Source organism: Durio zibethinus, chromosome 2, assembly GCF_047325235.1.
Source record: "Durio zibethinus cultivar Kanyao isolate XHJ-2024 chromosome 2, ASM4732523v1, whole genome shotgun sequence".
NCBI lineage: Eukaryota > Viridiplantae > Streptophyta > Magnoliopsida > Malvales > Malvaceae > Durio > Durio zibethinus.
In genome coordinates, this window is record NC_143163.1 from 34,918,728 (window position 1) to 34,938,738 (window position 20,011).

Below are 20,011 nucleotides of genomic sequence, written 5' to 3' on the forward strand. Positions count from 1 at the left end.
AGTATCAAATTCGATATAAAAAATTATTTTTAAGTATGTCGTATTTTGATATAACTAAAGTATATTAGTCAATATAACCGATATCAAAATAAAATTAACAACTATAGTCCAAACCTTGGTCTTTTATTTAATTTAATATTAAATCTATATTTAATGATTATTGTAGTATAAAATTTGTATATTGTGAATGAATTAATCTCATTTTATTAATGAAAAAAAAATACTTTTAAATTTTTTAAATTAAATAAATAAAATTTTAATTTTTAAAATTTTTTATTAATAAAATAACATCATATAAACTACTAATCATACATAAAATTTATGCATTAATATAATATTAATTATATTAATATCTCAATATCTCATTTTGTTCTTCGTTAATAATAATAATAATTTTGAGTTTAATCAACTTAATTTATAATAATTAATTGATTCATTTATTTGTAGAAAATTTTGGGTAAATTTAAAATTCAATAAATTGAGTCTAAGTTTGGCATTGAAACGTTATTTATACTCAATTTAATCTTGATTGTCAAGCTTTTCCCTAATGTTTGAAAATTTTCATTTGATGACTAGAAAGGGTCAATACCTATCTTTATCTGTCCACTCAACATATTTCTTGGTGGATTTACTTTTGGTTGATGTAATAAGTAACTGCCAATAACGTACCAAAATAAATAAATAAAATAAGTAATGTACACTTTCATTTTTTTAATATTATTTTAGGAGCTTTGAAAATCAAATTCTTTAAAGTTTTGTCGTAGACTTTTTCCGCAATTAATGGGAGTGGGTCCTTTAGACACTAAGAATCAAATCAAATTACTAAGTTTTTTGTAAGAGATGATTATATGACTTGACTTTAGAAATTTTACGAAAATTCCATATCAAGACTCGGCCAAGTCCAAAAGTGTTATGACTATCTTTCGTGGCAGGTACCAGACGATATTTGGCAACAAAACTAGAAAAACATACTAATACTTTTAGTCACGGATATCAAATTAGTTGGACAAGACTTACATATAAAATTTATGATTTTTTTTTTGTTAAAAATGATTAAATCAAAAGTTTAAATTGATAGATTAAAAGATTTTGGTATATAAATAAAATATGTAAAAATTGAAAAAAAATAATGAAATTTGATATTTCTTATATATTTATTTTTTCTAAAAATATTAACAGATTGTTAAAAAATTATTAATCAAAATAGAATAATAAATAACATGTTCAATAATTTTTTTTACATATTATTAATTTTATCATCAAATTGTATTAATTTATCAATTTAAATTTTTTATTAAATTATTTTTAGTAAAAAACTTCATAAATTTTACCTAAAAACACTTCATCCAAGTATTATCTTGCATTAGTTTGCCTTAACTTATGCATCTAACTATTTATTGTTCTATTATTTCAAAGAAAAATTAAAATTAAAAAAAAAAAAAGAAAAAACTTTCTCTGGTTCTACCATTGATGATTGGTTTATTTTTGTATGGTAGCCTACTAATCTAACAATACAAAGCTTGAATCTTATAACCTTGTAATGTTTATGATTGTACTTGTTATAACAAGGGCCAAGGGCCCAAATAACCAAAGGCCCACAAGATCCCTTCTCAAGCAAGGATAAATCCTACGGTGGAAAATGAAACATTTCCCTACAAACAAAATGTTCTTCACTACTCCGATCTAATAATTTTAAATTATTTGGTCAAAAAACTTTTGTCTTAGGGCCATGTATCTTGGCCCACTCATCACCTCCTCGGACTCGGATCCACCCTTAAGTTTATTGGGCCAGCTGGGACCACTCATGTTTGGCTTTATTATTGAAGATGGACGGGCCGATGTCTTTTTATGATTCATAAATTCGTTGTCGAATTGAAGAGAAAATATCCTAACCGAAAACCAATCCCCTTCCTTTTGCGAAAGCCTATGGTCTTGTGTGTTCTTGCTTTAGCATACACGTACATAACAATAGAAGTAAGAAGAAAATGGTTCAAGGGGTTTCTTCAGGTGGCAAAAGCCACTTTACAAAAAGTCAATTTGAATATTTCCTTGTTGGATTCGGTTTAGGCTTGTAAACGCCCATTTTTATCCGATTTTAACTTAAATGTAATTTTATTTATTTTTATAGTATTATTATTGTTATTTTATAATTTATTTATTTATTTTTATCTCTTTTCTAGCATCGTTGCCCAAAAGTTTTTGTGCATTAAATGCATCTACCTTCAAGTCTAAATTTCAGGCCACTGCCAGCCGTATTATCAGTTACCGAAAACCACCCTAACAACCGGCCTAACCTTGAGCAAATTTTTAAACAAAAAATCTCAGATTTTTGGGATCCAATATCTTATTCGGCTCTATAAATAAAGCATCCCCACCAAAAGAAAAAATAAGAGAACCAAAAAAAAAGTTTCGTAAAAACAAAAAGGAAGAGTTGCTGTAAAAAAAAGTTTTTGTCAAAAAAAAGAGAGCATACAAAAACAAAACAAAAACCCAAATACACCAAAAAATAAAAAACAAAAAAATACAACCCCTAATAACGGAAATCTCAACACCAAAAACACCAAAAAATACAAAACAAAAAAAATCAAAAATCATTTTGGTTAAAACTTTGGGCATTAATCCATGTTGTTTAAAGTCATTTCTTGCAAAACAAAAGTTGGATTTGAGTTCAAAGATGAAAGAAATTTTTAAGGAAATTTTGAGATTTTTTTTATCATTGGCGATGGTGGTCAGTGATTGATGACAATGGCTAGCACAATGTTGACGGTCAACATTTGGATTTTTTTTATTTTTTGACGGGATATCTTATTTTAAAAAGAGAGAAGGAAAAATGAAATAAAAAATTTTTATGCTTTTTATAATGCTAAAAGAAAAATGCATCGATTGAGGCAAAAAATATCTGCACATTGACCTTGATCCAACTTAAGGTCCACACACCTAACTTATGTTGTTGCTGACTTTGATCAATTCATTCGAATCACTTGTTGGACTGATTAAACTGGTGTTGGACGGTTGACCAACCATTTTTATTTTTTTATGTTTTTCATTTATTTTTTTAATTTTTGCTTTTACTTTTATTTATGTTTTATATATTATTTAAATAATATGCATGTTTAAATTTTAAATTTATTGAAGTATAAAATATTTATAAAATTAAAATTTATTTACATAATTTTACTCTAAAATTTAACAAATTTTAAGAAAATTAAAAAATATAATAAAAGGAATAAATAAAATAAAACTAAATATATTTTTTAAAAATAATAAATAATAAATAATAACAATAAATTTTCAAACAATTGCAAACATGCAGCTTATAAAAGATTTTTTAAATTATATTAAAATGATGGTAAATTTAAAAGAAAATTTCTAGAAAACATTTATTTTGAAACAAAAGAAATAATAAAATAATAAAACAAGTAATAAAATTAAATAAAAAATAAGATAAATCTAACAATAAAAATATAAAAAATTAAGAACGAATAAATTTTCACAAAAGATTATTTCTGAATTTTTCCCAGAATAATGACAATTAAAAAAAACAAAAATAAAAAATAAAATAAAAACAACAAATATCACAAAAAAAGTAATAATAAAACAAAATTTAAATTAGGGGAATAATGAAAATTATCTAAATCATAGAATTACAAGAAATCACGAAAGTGATTTTTGAGGTCCTTATATGTGAAAATTTATCCAAAATTTATTAGAATGTTGAAAATTTTGAAAAAAAATTTTACACCAATGATTTACATTTATTCCTAAGTAAAATAATAATAATGATAATAATAAATGTTATAAAATTTTGATAAATCAAAATAAATAAGAACGATGTAGGATTCTAATAATAAATGATTTACATTTTAATCATTTTTTAAAATAATAAAAAAAAAACTTCATGAAAATCTAAAGATTGCTAACAGTGATCTTTAGAAGAAAATTTTTTAAAAAATAAAATATTTCTAAATTTTACCAAAATAATGAAAATTTTAAAATAAAAAATAATTAATAAAATTATAAAAAGCTTTGAAATAAAATTATAAAATTTTATCAATCTAATAGTGGAACCTTTTCAAATAAACGAACGGGTTTCTTAAACACTCTTAAAATGAAAAAAAAAATTATAAAGATTTTATCAAAATGATAAAAAAAAAAAATCTTACAAAATTTTTTGATATTTAAATAATTAAATTTAATTTAAAAAATAAAACAAAACAAAATACCATTTAATTAAAAGATCAATTTAGTGCAATACAAAGTTATTTGATACCGTCTTCAAATGGATGCTGTGAAAATGTTAATCATTCACCGTACATAACCATACTTTCAAATTTAACTTTGTAACGTAGACCAAAAACTTATAATTTTTACAAAGTCTTAACTAAACTTAAAATTTCTTTAAAAAGGATGATTTTAACTCAAATCTCAACAAAAAATATTAATGACAATTCTTTATATTTAACGTCTAGCAATCGAGTTTTTAAATTGATACGATATGACAAAACTTATAAAATCATAAACCTACCACATCAAAATACACTGCACTCAATGTTGTAATAAACCTTAAATTAATTGAACCACATTTAAGCTTTACTTAATAGAAACATAAAATTTTATAATTTATTTTTTTTATTTTATATCTTAATCATTACATCAACAAATTTTTTACTCTTATCTCTTTCTATCAAACAAAATCAGTAATTCATTTTTAAGATTGAAGTTGGTTAGATTATTTAGATTTTAATTGATGGCTTTATAATTTATTGTTTTCAAATTTTTTAAAAAATAAAAAATAATAAAAATGACCATAAAAAGAATGATTTTCATCAAAAATTTATAACTTAGGGCTCTACTTGCAAGATACATTGTTTGCTTACTTTACCATAATACTAATATCTAATAACCTTTGCACATCACCATCAAATTTGGGGGGAAACGGCAGCTTTACAGCTAAGCTCTTTTTTTTTTGGGTTAAAAACTTGAACCTAGTTTGATAGTACTCATATATATCACAAATTCACAATTCTGGTTGCAAATTGCGGTAGAAAAGCTGGGATTGGAAATTTTTGTCTTAAAAATTGCATTGAAACTATCTTATGATTGTACAATTTAATAAATGTTTGGTGTTAATGCCATACAAGGTAAAGCATAATTACAGCCGATAAAATGTCCAAAAATAACGTAGCAATAATTAAAGAGGTTTTGCAGGCAACCTTTTAGATTAGTTAATATTTTATTTATAGTAATAAAGTAAGCACTTTTTTAATATTAGCATCTTTAACGAGTGCTTTAAGGTACTTTTTAAGATTAGTTAATGTTTTATTTATAGTACAGCATAGCCACTCAGGGTATCTTAGAAAATTTCTATTCTGGCTTGGGAATTAATCGCTCGAAAAGTGAAATTTATTGTTTTGGTATTTCTGATGATGATTTATGCTTTATTCAATCCATCAAATTTTGTTACGATTTGAACAAAAAATTAAAATTTGTTAAATGAATTTTGATATAATTTTAAATCGGTTTAAATTTTAAGTTGAATTTTGAATAAGAAATGTGAAGTTTAAATTCGATTCGATCAGATATAAAATTTTAAAATAAAAATTATATATATTTTTTTAAAACTTATTTTTTATTTTTATTTTTAAATTTTTTAATATATGTCAATTTGATATAATTTCATTAAATTTAATTTAATCATATTTTTTAATTTTTTATTATATAAATTAAGTTTAATGAGTAGATTTAAATGTTTTTATTTTTAATTTGAATCGAGCTTAAAACAATTTGAAGTGCGAAATTTTGGATCGTACCAAATTGAATTTGAATGAACATAAAATCATTAATATTACACATAAATCCAACTCAAATACACATCGAATCAACCCATGAACACCTCTAAAAAGAATCTTCAAGTTCATACACCATCTGAATGGCAGGACGGTATGGTTAAACTCTACTACTAATTATTGCACGCTAGCACTTGGAATGAAATTAGAAACAAGCAGGAGAAAGTCGACTGGCACAGAGTCACGTGGTTTAACTGTCATATCCCTATACATTCGCATGCAATGGCTTGATAAACTTCCACTAAACAAAGGTTTTGCAAATAGGATTTTTTTTCCCATCTGCTTGCTTTGTAATCAGGAAGTTGAATTTAGGGATCATCTATTCTTCATATGTATGTTCACTTAACCAATATGGTTGGAAGTGCTTCAGCTTTGTGGGATTCAAAGGCCAGTGCACGACTGGCAAAATAAATTCAACTTGATCAAAACTGATTTCAAAGGTAAATCTCTCCTGCCTGTTATCCTTAAAATAGCTTGGAATGCGTTTATCAATATGCTACTTTGTCATAATGGTTGCAGAAAGAAAGAAACAAGAGATTTTTCTGTCAACATAATAGTTGTAGTAGCTCCATTTTGCGGTTTGTGAAGGATGCAGTACGATATAGGCTACATGGTACTCACCATTCATCCGCCAATTCTATCAATATGCTACTCTGTCATAATTGGGATCTTGATGAAACATTATTAGGTTTATTCGTTTGTGTCCTTTTCTAATTCATTGTTATTCTTTTTAAATTTCTTGTGTAAACTCTGTTATTTTTTTGGATGAATAAATTTTAATTTATCCAAAAAAATTTTGTTTTATTTATATTAATAAAATGAAGATAAATAATTAAAAATTAAATTTAATTAATTATTATGATTACTCTTAAAAAATGACATCCAACATATTTAAATTCAAATCTTAGCACATACAATTATTTTTTTATCTATAAAATAAAAATAATTGTTTAGCTTGTTTCCAATGGAAATGGTGGAGACTGAGGATGGGATGGACCAAGCAATGCCTCAAATCCAGCTTAATTTAATAGGATCCATCCGACAATCATCTCCATCGTATCGATAATGTTGATGCGATTGATTATTAATGGTGTTAGGCAGCTCGGCTATACCAAACAAAACTAAAACAAAAGCAAGGGAAAAGGAATTATTGGTAATGTAATATGTATATATCGATGGTTGGTTGTTACATTTTCTTTTAGAAAATAATAGTAGTACCAATAAATGGAAGATATTTTATTTTGACTTGATGAACTGATAGGATGTAGCTTTTAGGGATGTAAATAATATTAATATTCATAAATTATTTAAATTTAATTTAAATTTAATTTTAATTTTAATTTAAATTAATTATTATTGAATAAAATTAAAATAATTTAATTTATTAAACAGATCAAATTTATTTATTTTAATATCTAATTTAAATAATTTAAATTTGAGAATTTAAATAGCGGGATCTGCGTATCAATGTGAATTGGATATGTTGACCGCTGAGGCGGCATATATGGCGGTGGCTTTGGATATGGTTTGAAAATTAGGAGATCATACTGAGCTGCAACTGCAGGATTTGGAGAAAGAAGATCAAATTGACACATTCCATTAGATTCCATGGGTTTCAGAAATTGTTGGAAATCCTGTATACATCTTCTATACGTTCATTAAAATCCCTTAAAAGCTACAACTACAAATTAAAAATTCGAAGGTGTCTTACAGTCAGAGAGCTAGAGAGAGATGAGATGGCTGACAATCGTGCACATAGTTTTGACTCATGAAAAAAAATTGAATTTTTAATTTTAATAATTAAAATTTAATTTTCGATAATTTTAAGCATGTGGGATGAGATATAGTTCGGCAATTATAGTGCTCTCTCCCTTGTTATTTTCAAAAAAAAAAAAAAAGGGTAACTTAAAATGGATAATTATTCTAGCCAATTTATATAATTGTCTACATGATCATTCATTAATGTGATTTTAATCGTGAGGGAGAGGGATTGCATGATTCATGTAAAAAAATCTTAATTTTTATAAATATATTTTCAAGTCACTCTCATAAACTCTTTTTCTCCTTAAATATATAAATTTATTATTGTTTATTTTTAAACATTTTATGTCTGAATGCACAGTTTATTGTATAAACAATTTTCAATCTGAATCAGACTGCAGAGATATTTTCTGATTCATTGTTCAATGAGTAACAATTGCTTAATCATAGAGGAAACGCTGGCCGTGCACCGGAACATCCTTTTTTTTTTTTTTTTTCCTTCTAATTAATGTTCAACTTCTGACATGTGGACTGTTTAAAGATACGTGGTTGGCCTTGCAGCTCGGCCTCATTTAAAGTGACAACTTACAACTACTTTACAGCTGCCGAACTACTCTAATGGGCCTCCATTTATATCTTTAGCTTAAATTTTCTAAACATCACTACCGTTGATTTTCATATTAGGGGACAACAATTGCCCAGATCAACGGTCCATATGGTATCCTCAAAATCTTCACCCTCTTCATTAATATAAATTATAAAGCCTTGGATCAGTTTTCATACTTGTTCATCTATAAAGCAGAAAGGACATTTTGAGTTTCAAACTGAAAAATCTCAACTCAAAAAGAAAGAAAAGCTGCGAAGAAAAATGAGAAAGGAAGAGAGGGAAGTAGGGAGTTTTGTTGTTTTGGGCTTGTGGGTGAGCAGTTTGTTGCTTTGCGGTTCTTTGGGTGTGGTTGAGGCTGATGACAGTGGTTTGGCAAATGAATGCACCAATGATTTTCAGAGCGTGATGACTTGCCTGAGCTTTGCGCAAGGGAAGGTGGCGACGCCGACTAAGGAGTGTTGCAGCTCGGTGTCGAGTGTAAAGGAAAATGACCCTAAGTGTTTGTGCTATATTCTTCATCAAACTCAGACGTCTGGGGCTCAGAACCTTAAGAGCTTGGGGGTTCAGGAAACTAAGCTTCTTCAGCTTCCTTCTGCTTGCCAGTTAAAGAACGCTAGCATCAGTGACTGCCCAAGTAAGCTCTTTTTTCCATTTCTTTCGTTGCTTTGAAATATATGCATGCTTTCTGGATATGTTAAACCAGGAAACTAATGACGGCTAAGCCTTTGATTGGTTTACATCTGATAGTAATATGTTGTTTAAGCACTACGATCAATGCAAAGAACATAGATTTTGGGCTTTGGGGCATGCAGATTAAAAACCAATACTCTATGACCCCTTGCCAGTTTAAGGTTGATCAGTTTTAATTAAGTTCTTCTAGGTTCTAACACACACACACACACACATATATATATATAGTTGAGGAAGCAGTAAAACTGTAGTGGTTTCTACATCTTGTGATCAGGTAGAGCTACTGGCAGCCAAAACAGCTGGTCCTCAAATGAATAAATTAATTAATATATTGTATTGTTTTCGTTTTGAATGAACAGAGCTTCTTGGATTAGCTCCAAACTCACCAGAAGCAGCCATCTTCAGCAATTCCTCCACCTCAACAGCAACCACCGGAACACCCTCATCTGCTTCAGAGAAAAGTGATAGTAAATCCAGTGGAACCAAGCTTGAAATTTCCCACCTCGTTGGTTCCACGCTACTGATTGCAATGGCCATAGTTTTCTATGCACTTCCAGCTGGATTGGTTTCTCTGTTTTAGGCGTGCATGATATCGATGGAAGTGAATTAAAAAGGCTTTTAATTTCCTTTTGTTTGTTTAATTCTTCCCAACTGCATTGCTGTTTAAGAATCTTAAATGAATCATCCAAAGTAAAGCTATATTTCTTTGCCTCTTTCTGTTTTTGGCACCAAATGGAAGCCAAGAAATTAAGAGTGAAATGATAGAAGAAGCGTTAAAATAAACGTTAGGAAACTTTACCCAGTGCTTGTTTTCCTTTTGATCATCCTCTGCTGTGAAATCTTTGATGGTTGTCGGTAGTGAGATTTTTTCATACTGAAAATGAAATTGACACAAAGAGACAAATGAGTAGCTCCAAGAAAAAGCAATCCTTAAGTCTAATTGGAAGTTCCTCGGATGCTAGGTGTAGGGACCCCGAGAGGTTCCGGCTCGACCCAACCCTACGGATCAGTTTTTTTTTTTTTAAATTCGAGTGGATCGAATCGAATAAAGTTAGGAAATAATCGAGTTTGAGTTTATCTAAAATTCGATTCGATTCGATATTATATAAAAAAATTATTTTTTAATTAATTATTTAATTTTTTATTTATATATATTTATATAATAATATTTTTAAATATTTATATTTAAAAAATAATATTTTATTAATTTCATATCAAATACGGGTTACATAATATCGATATTGGATTGGATTCAAATATAAAAAAATAAAAAAAATTTCATGTTGGATCGGGTTTAGGGCAAGCAAAACCCACCTTGAAACCAATCCGATGCCACCCTAACCTAGGTGCACTCATTTTTTATTTTAAGAACTAAAGTAAAAAAATAATAAAATTTTGTGCTCACTTTTTATTCTAGGGACTTAAGTGAAACAAGTTAAAATTTTTATAAGTGATATTATAATTTTGAAAATTTATATATTATGTAAGTATGTGAAATGAATTTATTTGATGAGTATAAATAATTTTTCCTTGATATAAAATCATAAAGGGAGAAAAATAATGATTAAATGAAAAAAAAATCACAAAGATAATCACTGGTTCTATTTATGCTAAATTATTATTACAAGTTATATTATGTAAGATTGAAAGAGATTGCTCGATAGATAAAGATTGATTAAATTGATAACGTTAATTTATAAATTTTGGATTTAATTTTCAATGTTGATAATCTCTTTGACGAATGATTTTTAAATTTAATATAAATTTTCGAGACCCATTGAATGCATTGATCCTGAAAGGAAGAAATCTTCCTAGATCTAAACTTTTAAAACTATTTGAGAGATGCTAGTCAAGGACATGAAAGAAATTATTTGAATTGTTAAAGATATTTGTGACATTAAATCCAAAATTTAGTTAAATTAATACATATAATCACTTTTAAAAGATTATATTTAACAAATTTAAAATTTAAATATTTATTCTTATAATTTCTTTCCCGTGTCCTCCGGATATATAACCACAAATTGTCTTGAAATGTCACAAATAGTTATATATATATATATAAGTATTTGTGACATTTCAAGACAATTTGTGGTTATCAGATTATTTGTTGTAAATTACAATACTGAAGGACTACTTCCAGCAGTCCCCTTCGGTCTATTAAATGAGACGAGAAAGTAGATTCCCATCTTTTCATAGAAGTTCTGCATTTCTTGTTGGTAATCTCTTCCTTTATTTTTACACCGTTTAAAGGAATATTTCACCAGTACACCGGTAACATACAAGTTAAGTTGTCTCGTCGGCTTTAATGAATTTTCTCATCATAGCTGTTAAAAACAAAGTCAAATCGGCGTGTTGATGTATTTGATATATAAAATTAAGATAAATTAAAATAATATTATAAATTAAATTAAATTAAATATTATTATTTTGTTTTATATTTGATATATTTAAAAATTAAGATAAAATAATTTATTTATTAATTAAAATTATTTTTTAAAAATTTTTATAATTTAAATTATTAATATAATTTTTAAATGAATAATAAGATATATAAATTCAATGTCATGAATTAAAAATAATTATCTTCAGAATTAAATAATCATATATTAAACAAATAATTAATTTTCCTTCTAATCTTATCTTTTTTTTTAAAATACAAATCAAACATAATATAAAATTATTATCTTATCTATCATCGTATGCACCAAATATCATTTAAATATATGAAATTATAATAAAATAATATAATATTATGAATAAATTTAAATTAAATAATATAATTTTATTATGTATAAAAATTAAGATAAAATAATTTTATTTATTAGTTAAAATTATTTTTTTTAAAATTTATATAATTTAAATTATTGATATCATTTTTAAGAATATAATAAAATATGTAAATTCAATTGTATAAATTAAAAATATTTTTTTCATTTTAGAGGGTTGAACCATTTTATATTAAAGAAAAACTAAATCTCCTTTCAATTCTATCATTCTCTTTAGATACAAGCCAAACATGATATAAAATATTATCTTATTCTATCCATCATCCTACATTAAACATGAAAAAAAAAATTTTAACAATGATTTTTAAAAAGAAAAATCAGTTGAGGTATATATATTGTATATACATATGAACCAAGTCTATCTATATATCTAAAACAAATTCAATCCATAAACCGAGTTTAACCCAAACTGGGAGCCTCCTCAATACTTGTGGGACACCAAACTAAACAAATAAACAAATAAACAAATAAAGAAGGTAGCGTTGGATTTAAATTCACATTTCCAAATGCATAAACTATAACTCCCTACCGATAATGCTGGTTTCACTCTTGGCCGAATTTGCTGTTGCAGTTATCTACCAAGGCCTTCACAGGCAGTGGAGAGCACCTTTCCAGTTGCTCCACCTGCTTTCTCATTCTCCTTTAACAAAAGAGCTTCAGCAAAGCTCTTAGACATTTTCTTTACGAAATCATTAGGGAGTGACACGAGGTTCGGCGATTCACGAACTAAATCATCAGGAGAAGCCACAGGGGTAGCAAGCTGTCTGGCCTTCCTTTCCTGCATTGCTTTCTGCCGCTCTTCATAGAAGTAAAAATCATCTAGGATGGATGAATGACTTTCGTAATTTTTAAAAATGTTCAACATCTCAATACCCTGTTCCAGTTCCACCTGCAACATTGTTTGACGCAGTGTAAGACACCATAAAAAGGAGTCGTTGCAATGAAAGATGAGAAAGATTATACCTTACTTGATGTAAGTAGTCAGACAAAGTAATTATAATGGTGCGAAAACTGGATTCATAGGAAGGACAGATCATCATGTCTTACGTTGTGCCTTGGAGTTTATCCAGTTATACATCTTACATTTAGACAAAAAACATAAATACACCACAGCTACAACTTGATAAGAAGAAAAAATTAGCGAGGGTGGAAATGTAGACAAGTTTGATGTTGGCTTTGTCAAATCCAATTCAATTCTAGACCAACATAATCACATCAGAAGATCAAGTTACAACAACCACAAATTGAGGCCATAATGGCACTAATTTGAATGTAACCGGAAACGCCAAGAATCATATAGCACTCAAAGGTGGCTATAAAGTGTCAATCCCAAATGAATCCTTACCTCTTGAGTGTCTCTACTGTTAGTAACCGGCTTGTTGTCATTACTTTCAAGTATAATGTGGCGGAACTGACTGTTGGGGACATCTTTAATAATGTGCCACTTTACTGGGAATTGGCCAGACCACTTATTCTGAAGCCAATAATCCACGCTTTTATCAAAGTCAACAGGTCCCACCATCTCAGCCACTCCACAAAACTGAGCACTAGCATTCACCTGCATGCATAACATATAAGAAGCAACTAAATTGATTTCATATCCTCATTCATGGTCTTTACGTACAAATGAACCAGAAGGAAAGCACATGGATTATGTGGTAAGGATTTCCAACTAATATTTACAATGCATCACCACTTCACAGTCCTTGTTCATCATAATGCATTATCAATTAATGATATTCTATCAATAATTTTAGTAGGTTAAATTAGATGACCGTGCATCATTTTTTGTGTTTCTTGTAATCCAAGCAACGCCTAGAATGTAACATAAGGTAGATTACCGAAAATAAGAGAAAGACAGGGAATATCCCTTGTTTAACTTTTGCCTCATGATAAGCAGTATCCAATTTTTTGTTGCCGATTGGGGTGCTTGCCCAGACACCATACTTTATGCTTTTGTGAACATTATCTTCACTATAAGATTTGATCACGAAGAACTTTGCACCATCATAATCAGTGACAAAATTTTGTCGGTTGTATGATCCTTTGGTAGTTGTCTGACTTTTAGGCTTAAATGCCCTAGGTCCCCTGTTACGCTCACTTAGTGTGTCAAGTGTTACGGTACAACTGCAGGAGAAGTCATTACAGCTCCCTCCTTGTCTTGCTTCATCAAGTGTAGGCCAGTTATGACCGTTTATTCCTAAACTAGAAGTGCAGACACTACCATGACCAGAACTTTGATCACTTTGGCTACCAGTGTAGCCTCTAGAGCTGGAACCAGAACAAGAACCAAACCCATTAAATGATCCTTTCTGAAAAGAAGCCTGCATAAGATTTAACTGTTAGGTAATAGACTATAATCAATCACTTGGCAGTATCTATTTCAAACAATTGAATGTATTATTGAATTGGAAACTAATCAGAAGCATCTCAGGATTGGAACCTAACGATGAAATGAGGATGTAAATGAAAATCACAACCTCACCATTATTGCACAAAAATTATAGTTATGAGATGACGTGCAGGGCTTAGCAAATTAGCAACTATTTGAGCTACAATTCCAAGAGGCGCTCACATAAAAGCTTCAATCTTTTGAGCTTAAAAAAAAAAAAAAAGCTTAAAGCAGATGCTGCTCAGCAGAAAAGATGCATAATGTATGCCTTACACATGTTGATCCATAGAAAGTTTTTAAGTAATTCTGGAGAAGCTTGTAGAATTGTACCTAATTGTTGTTTCAATTAGAGGAGTAAAGAAGTCAAATCTACTCACAGACCACTAATACTCACCTTGTTCATGGTTGATCTGGAGTAGCTGAGAGAGATATGTTCAAGTATTTTAGTATATGCGTAAAGAACTGCTTTCCATGAATTTCACAAAGTTCTCTAATAAAAGCATAACATGTGCTTGAATTATCAAACAATTTTAGGATTGCCGTTATTGTTGACTAAGCAATTTAAACACATAGCATGTTTATCCATGAGCCCTAAACCTCATGCTATCACTTGATATAAGTTTTTTCATTTCCTTTTCATGGAAAGCAAATGATGAAAAGCTTAATTTAGATTTTTAAGGCCAAAATGAAAAGCAGAATTTATTTTTTTAAGGCCATAATGAAAAGCTGATATAATTCAAGAATCTGAATTTAAAAACCTTAGAAAAAATCCCTTTAATTTAAAAAAAAAAAACAATTGCAATATATTCCCTATGCTTCTATTCTCAATTCGATGGGACTAATCAGATTAAAACATTGCACTTATGGATAGACTACTTCCCTCTGCTGAACTGGCATCTAGCAGGATTTGCTTTTCATTTTTAGGGCCTTGGTTATGGATCCTACCATGATGATATAGCAACTAACTAGCTATGTTAAAAGGAGGAAAAAGACCCCAAGAGTGGCTAAAACAAAATAGGACCAATAAAACTAAAGACCAAAGAGGAAAAAAGATCTTTCTCCTACACCACCATCATTGCCTCCTGGCTTTCTCCAATCCCTCTCCAGCCATGCCACAACTCACTTCTCTCCCTCTCAACAGGTCAAGGCAGAGCCAGCTGCTACCAAAGGCTTATAATTACAAGAACTGCATAAACTAAAATTGACAGTAGTTTACTAAAAAAACTCAATGGGGAACAGAAAACGTCCTGCCTATATAATTTCACAATTGTTAAGAAGTATGAAACAACTTATTGCAAGAAAATGAAAGAGAATGCAAAATCAAATAAGAGGGGTTGTGTGGTAATGCTAGAGGGTGAAAGAGAGAAAAAGGAGGGGACAACGTAGTGATAATGATGGCTAGAGCAAAGATAGTTTAAGGTGGGGACTGGTGCCCTTCTTTGAGAGAAGAGAGTACTGTGTCCCTTCAAATTTGACTTTGGTCTTTACCCTTTTTTTAGTTGTAACTGCTCGCCAGTTCTAGGATTCAAGCTCAGATTTGTTTTCTTTTTTTGATCCCCCTAAAACTTGGTTGCTACACAGCCTACAACATCATTAATATAAGAAACGCTTTCTCTATACAGGTGATAATTAAACCAACTTAATAGTTGATTTAATAATACCAAGATGAAATTACAATGACCTGTTTAAACCACCACCACCACCCCACCCCCCCCCCCCCCCAAAAAAAAGGGCAAATACAACAATAACAAATTTAGAGAAGCTCAATTAGACAATTCGGTGTTAATTGAAACCATTCCTGGCTTCATCCTGACACCAATCATGATATAGCTTTTGCTTATGGCAGAAATGTATACTTGCTAGAAAATATGGAATTTATGTTCCAAAATTTGCAATGGCCATCTAAAATCTCTAAATAATGTTAGCTTCCAACCACCTTAAAATATGTGATAAGTAAAGAACTAACCATTCCATGGTCGTTTGAAGGAAACTCTAATGAACCAACTTGTTTTGGAGAAGCTGCTGGGTACGACACATGAAACAAAGAACTCTTCCCCCTAAAAGGCTTTGACCAGTCTGAGCAGACTCCACCAGCCCCAAAGCCATCAAACCATTGGTATGAGGGGCAAAGATTGCTAGAGCTTCCAAAGTTGATTCCTCCACCATATGATCCTGATTGAGGAAGGTAATTGGGTCTCATCCCAAATCTCTTTCCAACCAATTGTTGCTCGATATTTAGAGGAAACTCTAAACGAGAAAATTGGGCCTTTGAAGTAAAATGTGGAACATTTCGGGTAACTGATGACTGGTGATAAGATGAATCTGAGGTAGGGAAATGCCTTGCATTAGGTAACTGGTTAGGATCTGCAACAGCAGGCGGATGAGAAGAAGCAGGAGTATAAGGTCTTTGTGGCATTTGTGGGCTATTCCTAAAACCATGAAATCCAAGAGATGCAGTTTCATTGTAGATGCCCTGGGTAAGGTGAAGAAAAAGTTATGCCTTTTTAAGACATACTGATAGAAAGAAAGAATAAAAAATATAGTAATAATAGTTACTGAAATGGAAAAGAAGGTAGGTTTACACACATGAAAGCCATTTTCCAAGCCCTCAGCATTAACATATGGAAGCAATGAACCCTGTTTATGAGCTGCAGTCCACAAGCAGAGCAACAACTCCATGAATAATAAGTAAGAAAGAGTATTATGTGCCAGAGAGAAAAATTATTCTGCCATGCTAACTAGCTATCTGAGCAACCTTAGTCCATAAAATTGCATGACATGCCTCACATCCAATTCAGAGTCACCCTCAGTGGAATCTTTAAAAAAGCCATTTGTGTTCTTGTTTCTTAAAACAAAAGCCATTTTACATTCTAAATACTAACAAAAAATATCAACCTCAAACAATCAAAAAAAAAATTGCAACCATCAACACATTCTGGAAGTAACCCGCAAGTCCACCACAGACTTGGAGAAAATTAGATGAAAATTCTACTCAATCATAGGCCGACATGGAAAAATTCTACAGATTCAAAGATGGGTTAATGATACTACTATGGCATCATAAAGTAGTTATAACCAGTTCTTTTTCATACGGTAGTGTAGATTTTATCTTCAAAGAGCAACACCAGGTCTCCCACATCAAATAGATTAGACAAGTCATATAATGAATCTATTTTGATTTCAGTTGACCCAAAAGTCCCAAATATATACAAGAAGAATTGCTTACCGCAAAATAAATTACCCTTGTAATCAGCACAAGCATGAATATCTCTTTCCTAGGAAATATCCAAGCTATAAACCTTATATTGATAAATCTTTAATCTTAGGTTTCTACATATATATTAACATACACGAAAATCAAAAACTAGGTTTACATAATCAATATAAAGTTTTTATGACAAATGCAGAAAAACTAACCTTCATGATGGAACTGTGCCTCGGAAGAATAGGCATTGGACAAATAGGTTGTCTTAGAGCCAACCACAGATGGCATGAATCCTGAAAGATGTGAACCATCCCTCAAGGAACCAACAGTAACCAAATCCTGCATAAAAAAATTAAATAATCAGACCCTCAATTATGATCAAAGGTACCAACATCAGTCAGCAGATTAAAAATTGCAATATCTAACCAAATCAAGGCAACCAACAAACTGAAGCAGCGCATGCAACAATATACCTTATCAGTCAAGGTGTTAGGATTAGCAAGGCTATTGTCGCTATCCAGAACCAGAACGTCCGATACCTCTGCCGAGTCTAGAATTTCCAAAACATTATCAAAATCTTTAATCAATCAAACAAATATTGAACAAATAATGTGTGCATAAAGCAAAGAAGTGCGCCAAACATTGAAACATAAACACATAGGAATGGATCAAACTGTAAAACAAACATATAATATTTGTTGCCAAACATCAATTATGTCCATGATCATCTTCAATAAAATCCTTCACAAACGGCAAAACAATCTCACAATAGAGTCTACATTTCTCATTAGGTAATCCCTTAAATTCAAACAAGAACAAAGAAAAATTAAAATAATAAATAAAAAAAAGCCATAATTCTAGGAGCAACATTGAAAATGAACAGCCTAAAATGAAGACATTCTTTTCCTTTCTTCGTTTACGGAGATTATGATTCAATGGCGACGTACCAGCAGAGGTTAAGCGATCAGAACTTTGGTGCGCCATTGTCACAAAGTTTTTGATTGTAAATCGAAAGTGGGGTATAATATCTATAGGAAATTAAAAAAAAAGTGTTTTTTTTTTCTGTTTGGGGTTTTGTTTGGTGCAGTGCTGTTGTGTTATGAAGAAGAAAGAAGGGGAGGCATTGGTAGTGACGAAAGGAGAGGAAAGGAAAGGGAAGGGCAGGGAAACGAAGGAAATATCCGAGCGTAAAAGAAGAGTTGGCAAAACGCCACTTGTCCACCTGCTCCCCCCTACCCAAGCAGTTTTTCGCTTACGTCACTCTACGTTACTTAAATTTAATATAATAATAACAATTTGGGATATGAAGCATAAGAAAACAAAATATTTGTTAATTTTTTGCAATATAAGAGTTTTAATTTAAGAGGCTATAGATATTGTCAGAAAATTTTAATATTACTAATAAAAATTATCAAAAGTTTAAGTTATTCAATTTTTTAAATCAAAATAAGATATCTCGATAATTATAGATTATATATTTGAGATGATTTAATAAATAATTATATGTAAAACTTAAACTTAATATTTTTTCATAAAATAAGACGAATCTTAATCAATTGAATTAATCACTTGTTGATATGTCATATATTTTTAAAATAATATATGATTAAATCTTTAATTTTAATGATTAGATTTAATTGATATTGACATATTGAAATATTAAAAATAAAATGTATTTTTAAAATAATTAACTAAATTTATTAATTATTTAATAATATTATTTATTTTTATATTATTTAACTCATTAAGTTGAATTTCTTTCAATTATTTTATACTTTGGAATGAAAAGGTAGAATAAAAATTAATTTATAGTTAATGAAAGTTAATTGAGTTAGTAAATATAAAATATTTCACTGTTGTTATAATTTATTAGTACGTGATTTATAAATTTAATATAAATATTATATAAAAAGGTGAATTATTAATGATGACATATTTAGTTATTTTAATCTTTACAATTTTTGGAGGTCTTCTATTTGAATTTTTTTTTCCAAAACTTCTATTCGAATTTTAAAATACAAAAGTTTACCTCTCTTATGAATCAAAATATTAAATCGTCGATCCAGCATCACATGAATGCAATATTAGTAAAAATTTACATAAATTTCCTAAAATAATTAAGTTTATTATTCTCATAAAACAATAAAGGATATTATGGCTTTTTTTAATATCAATACTAATGTTATATTTTTTAATTATATTATTTAAACAATTGTGATTGGAATTATGTGCATAATAAAAATTTATTTGTAATTTTTAAATTTATATTATAAGTATTATGTTTAAATAAGTATTATAGAAAAAAAATCACGTAATTATATTGTTTTACGGAAAATATAGTCTAAGTAGTATTGTCTTCAATAATTAAACTAAAGTTTCTTGTCAAAGGAAGAATAATTATTTTAATAATTTGATATCCAAACTTGCTATTGCAAGATAGACTATGGTTGCATATTACTTGTATATATTTAATTTTTCATATTTGTCAAATTGTAAAATAAAAAATAAACAAATTATATTAGTAATGTTAAATTGCATCTAAAAAGATTTTTATTATAATTATTCTATTTGTAGAATTTGTGTTTAATAATAAGATGTGTATCATATTACTTTGGTTTCAAGCTAATTAATCATAGAGTCTTTTTCTGCTCTGTATGTGATAAAAAAATAAATCAATAATCATATATGTATTTATACAAATTAATAAATTATATTACATTA

General features: G+C 29.0%; 2 protein-coding genes across 6 annotated transcripts; one reads left to right on the forward strand and one right to left on the reverse strand.

Annotated features, from left to right (window-relative positions):
* Positions 1 to 8,382: 8,382 nt before the first annotated feature.
* On the forward strand, positions 8,383 to 9,615 carry LOC111317497 (non-specific lipid transfer protein GPI-anchored 1-like). Its single transcript, XM_022919929.2, has 2 exons — positions 8,383 to 8,848; positions 9,264 to 9,615. The coding sequence occupies exons 1-2, from the start codon at positions 8,476 to 8,478 to the stop codon at positions 9,482 to 9,484; spliced, it is 594 nt and encodes a 197-aa protein (XP_022775664.1). The 5' UTR covers positions 8,383 to 8,475; the 3' UTR covers positions 9,485 to 9,615.
* A 2,379-nt stretch (positions 9,616 to 11,994) lies between these two features.
* Positions 11,995 to 18,474, reverse strand: LOC111317998 (YTH domain-containing protein ECT2-like). Of its 5 annotated transcripts, none has more exons than XM_022920592.2 (9): positions 18,238 to 18,472; positions 17,764 to 17,840; positions 17,503 to 17,629; positions 16,672 to 16,733; positions 16,052 to 16,558; positions 13,535 to 14,017; positions 13,039 to 13,251; positions 12,223 to 12,582; positions 11,995 to 12,136 (listed from the first exon to the last, which is right to left on the reverse strand). In XM_022920592.2, exons 1-8 carry the CDS (start codon positions 18,272 to 18,274, stop codon positions 12,265 to 12,267), a joined length of 1,824 nt encoding a protein of 607 aa, XP_022776327.2. In that variant the 5' UTR covers positions 18,275 to 18,472; the 3' UTR covers positions 11,995 to 12,136; positions 12,223 to 12,264. The 5 variants fall into 5 exon arrangements, 3 of the variants coding, with proteins under 3 accessions (XP_022776327.2, XP_022776326.2, XP_089609544.1); XR_016333107.1 differs by lacking the exon at positions 11,995 to 12,136 and adding an exon at positions 12,662 to 12,771 and having other exon boundaries at positions 12,443 to 12,582; XR_016333106.1 differs by lacking the exon at positions 11,995 to 12,136 and adding an exon at positions 12,657 to 12,771 and having other exon boundaries at positions 12,445 to 12,582.
* Positions 18,475 to 20,011: the final 1,537 nt, after the last annotated feature.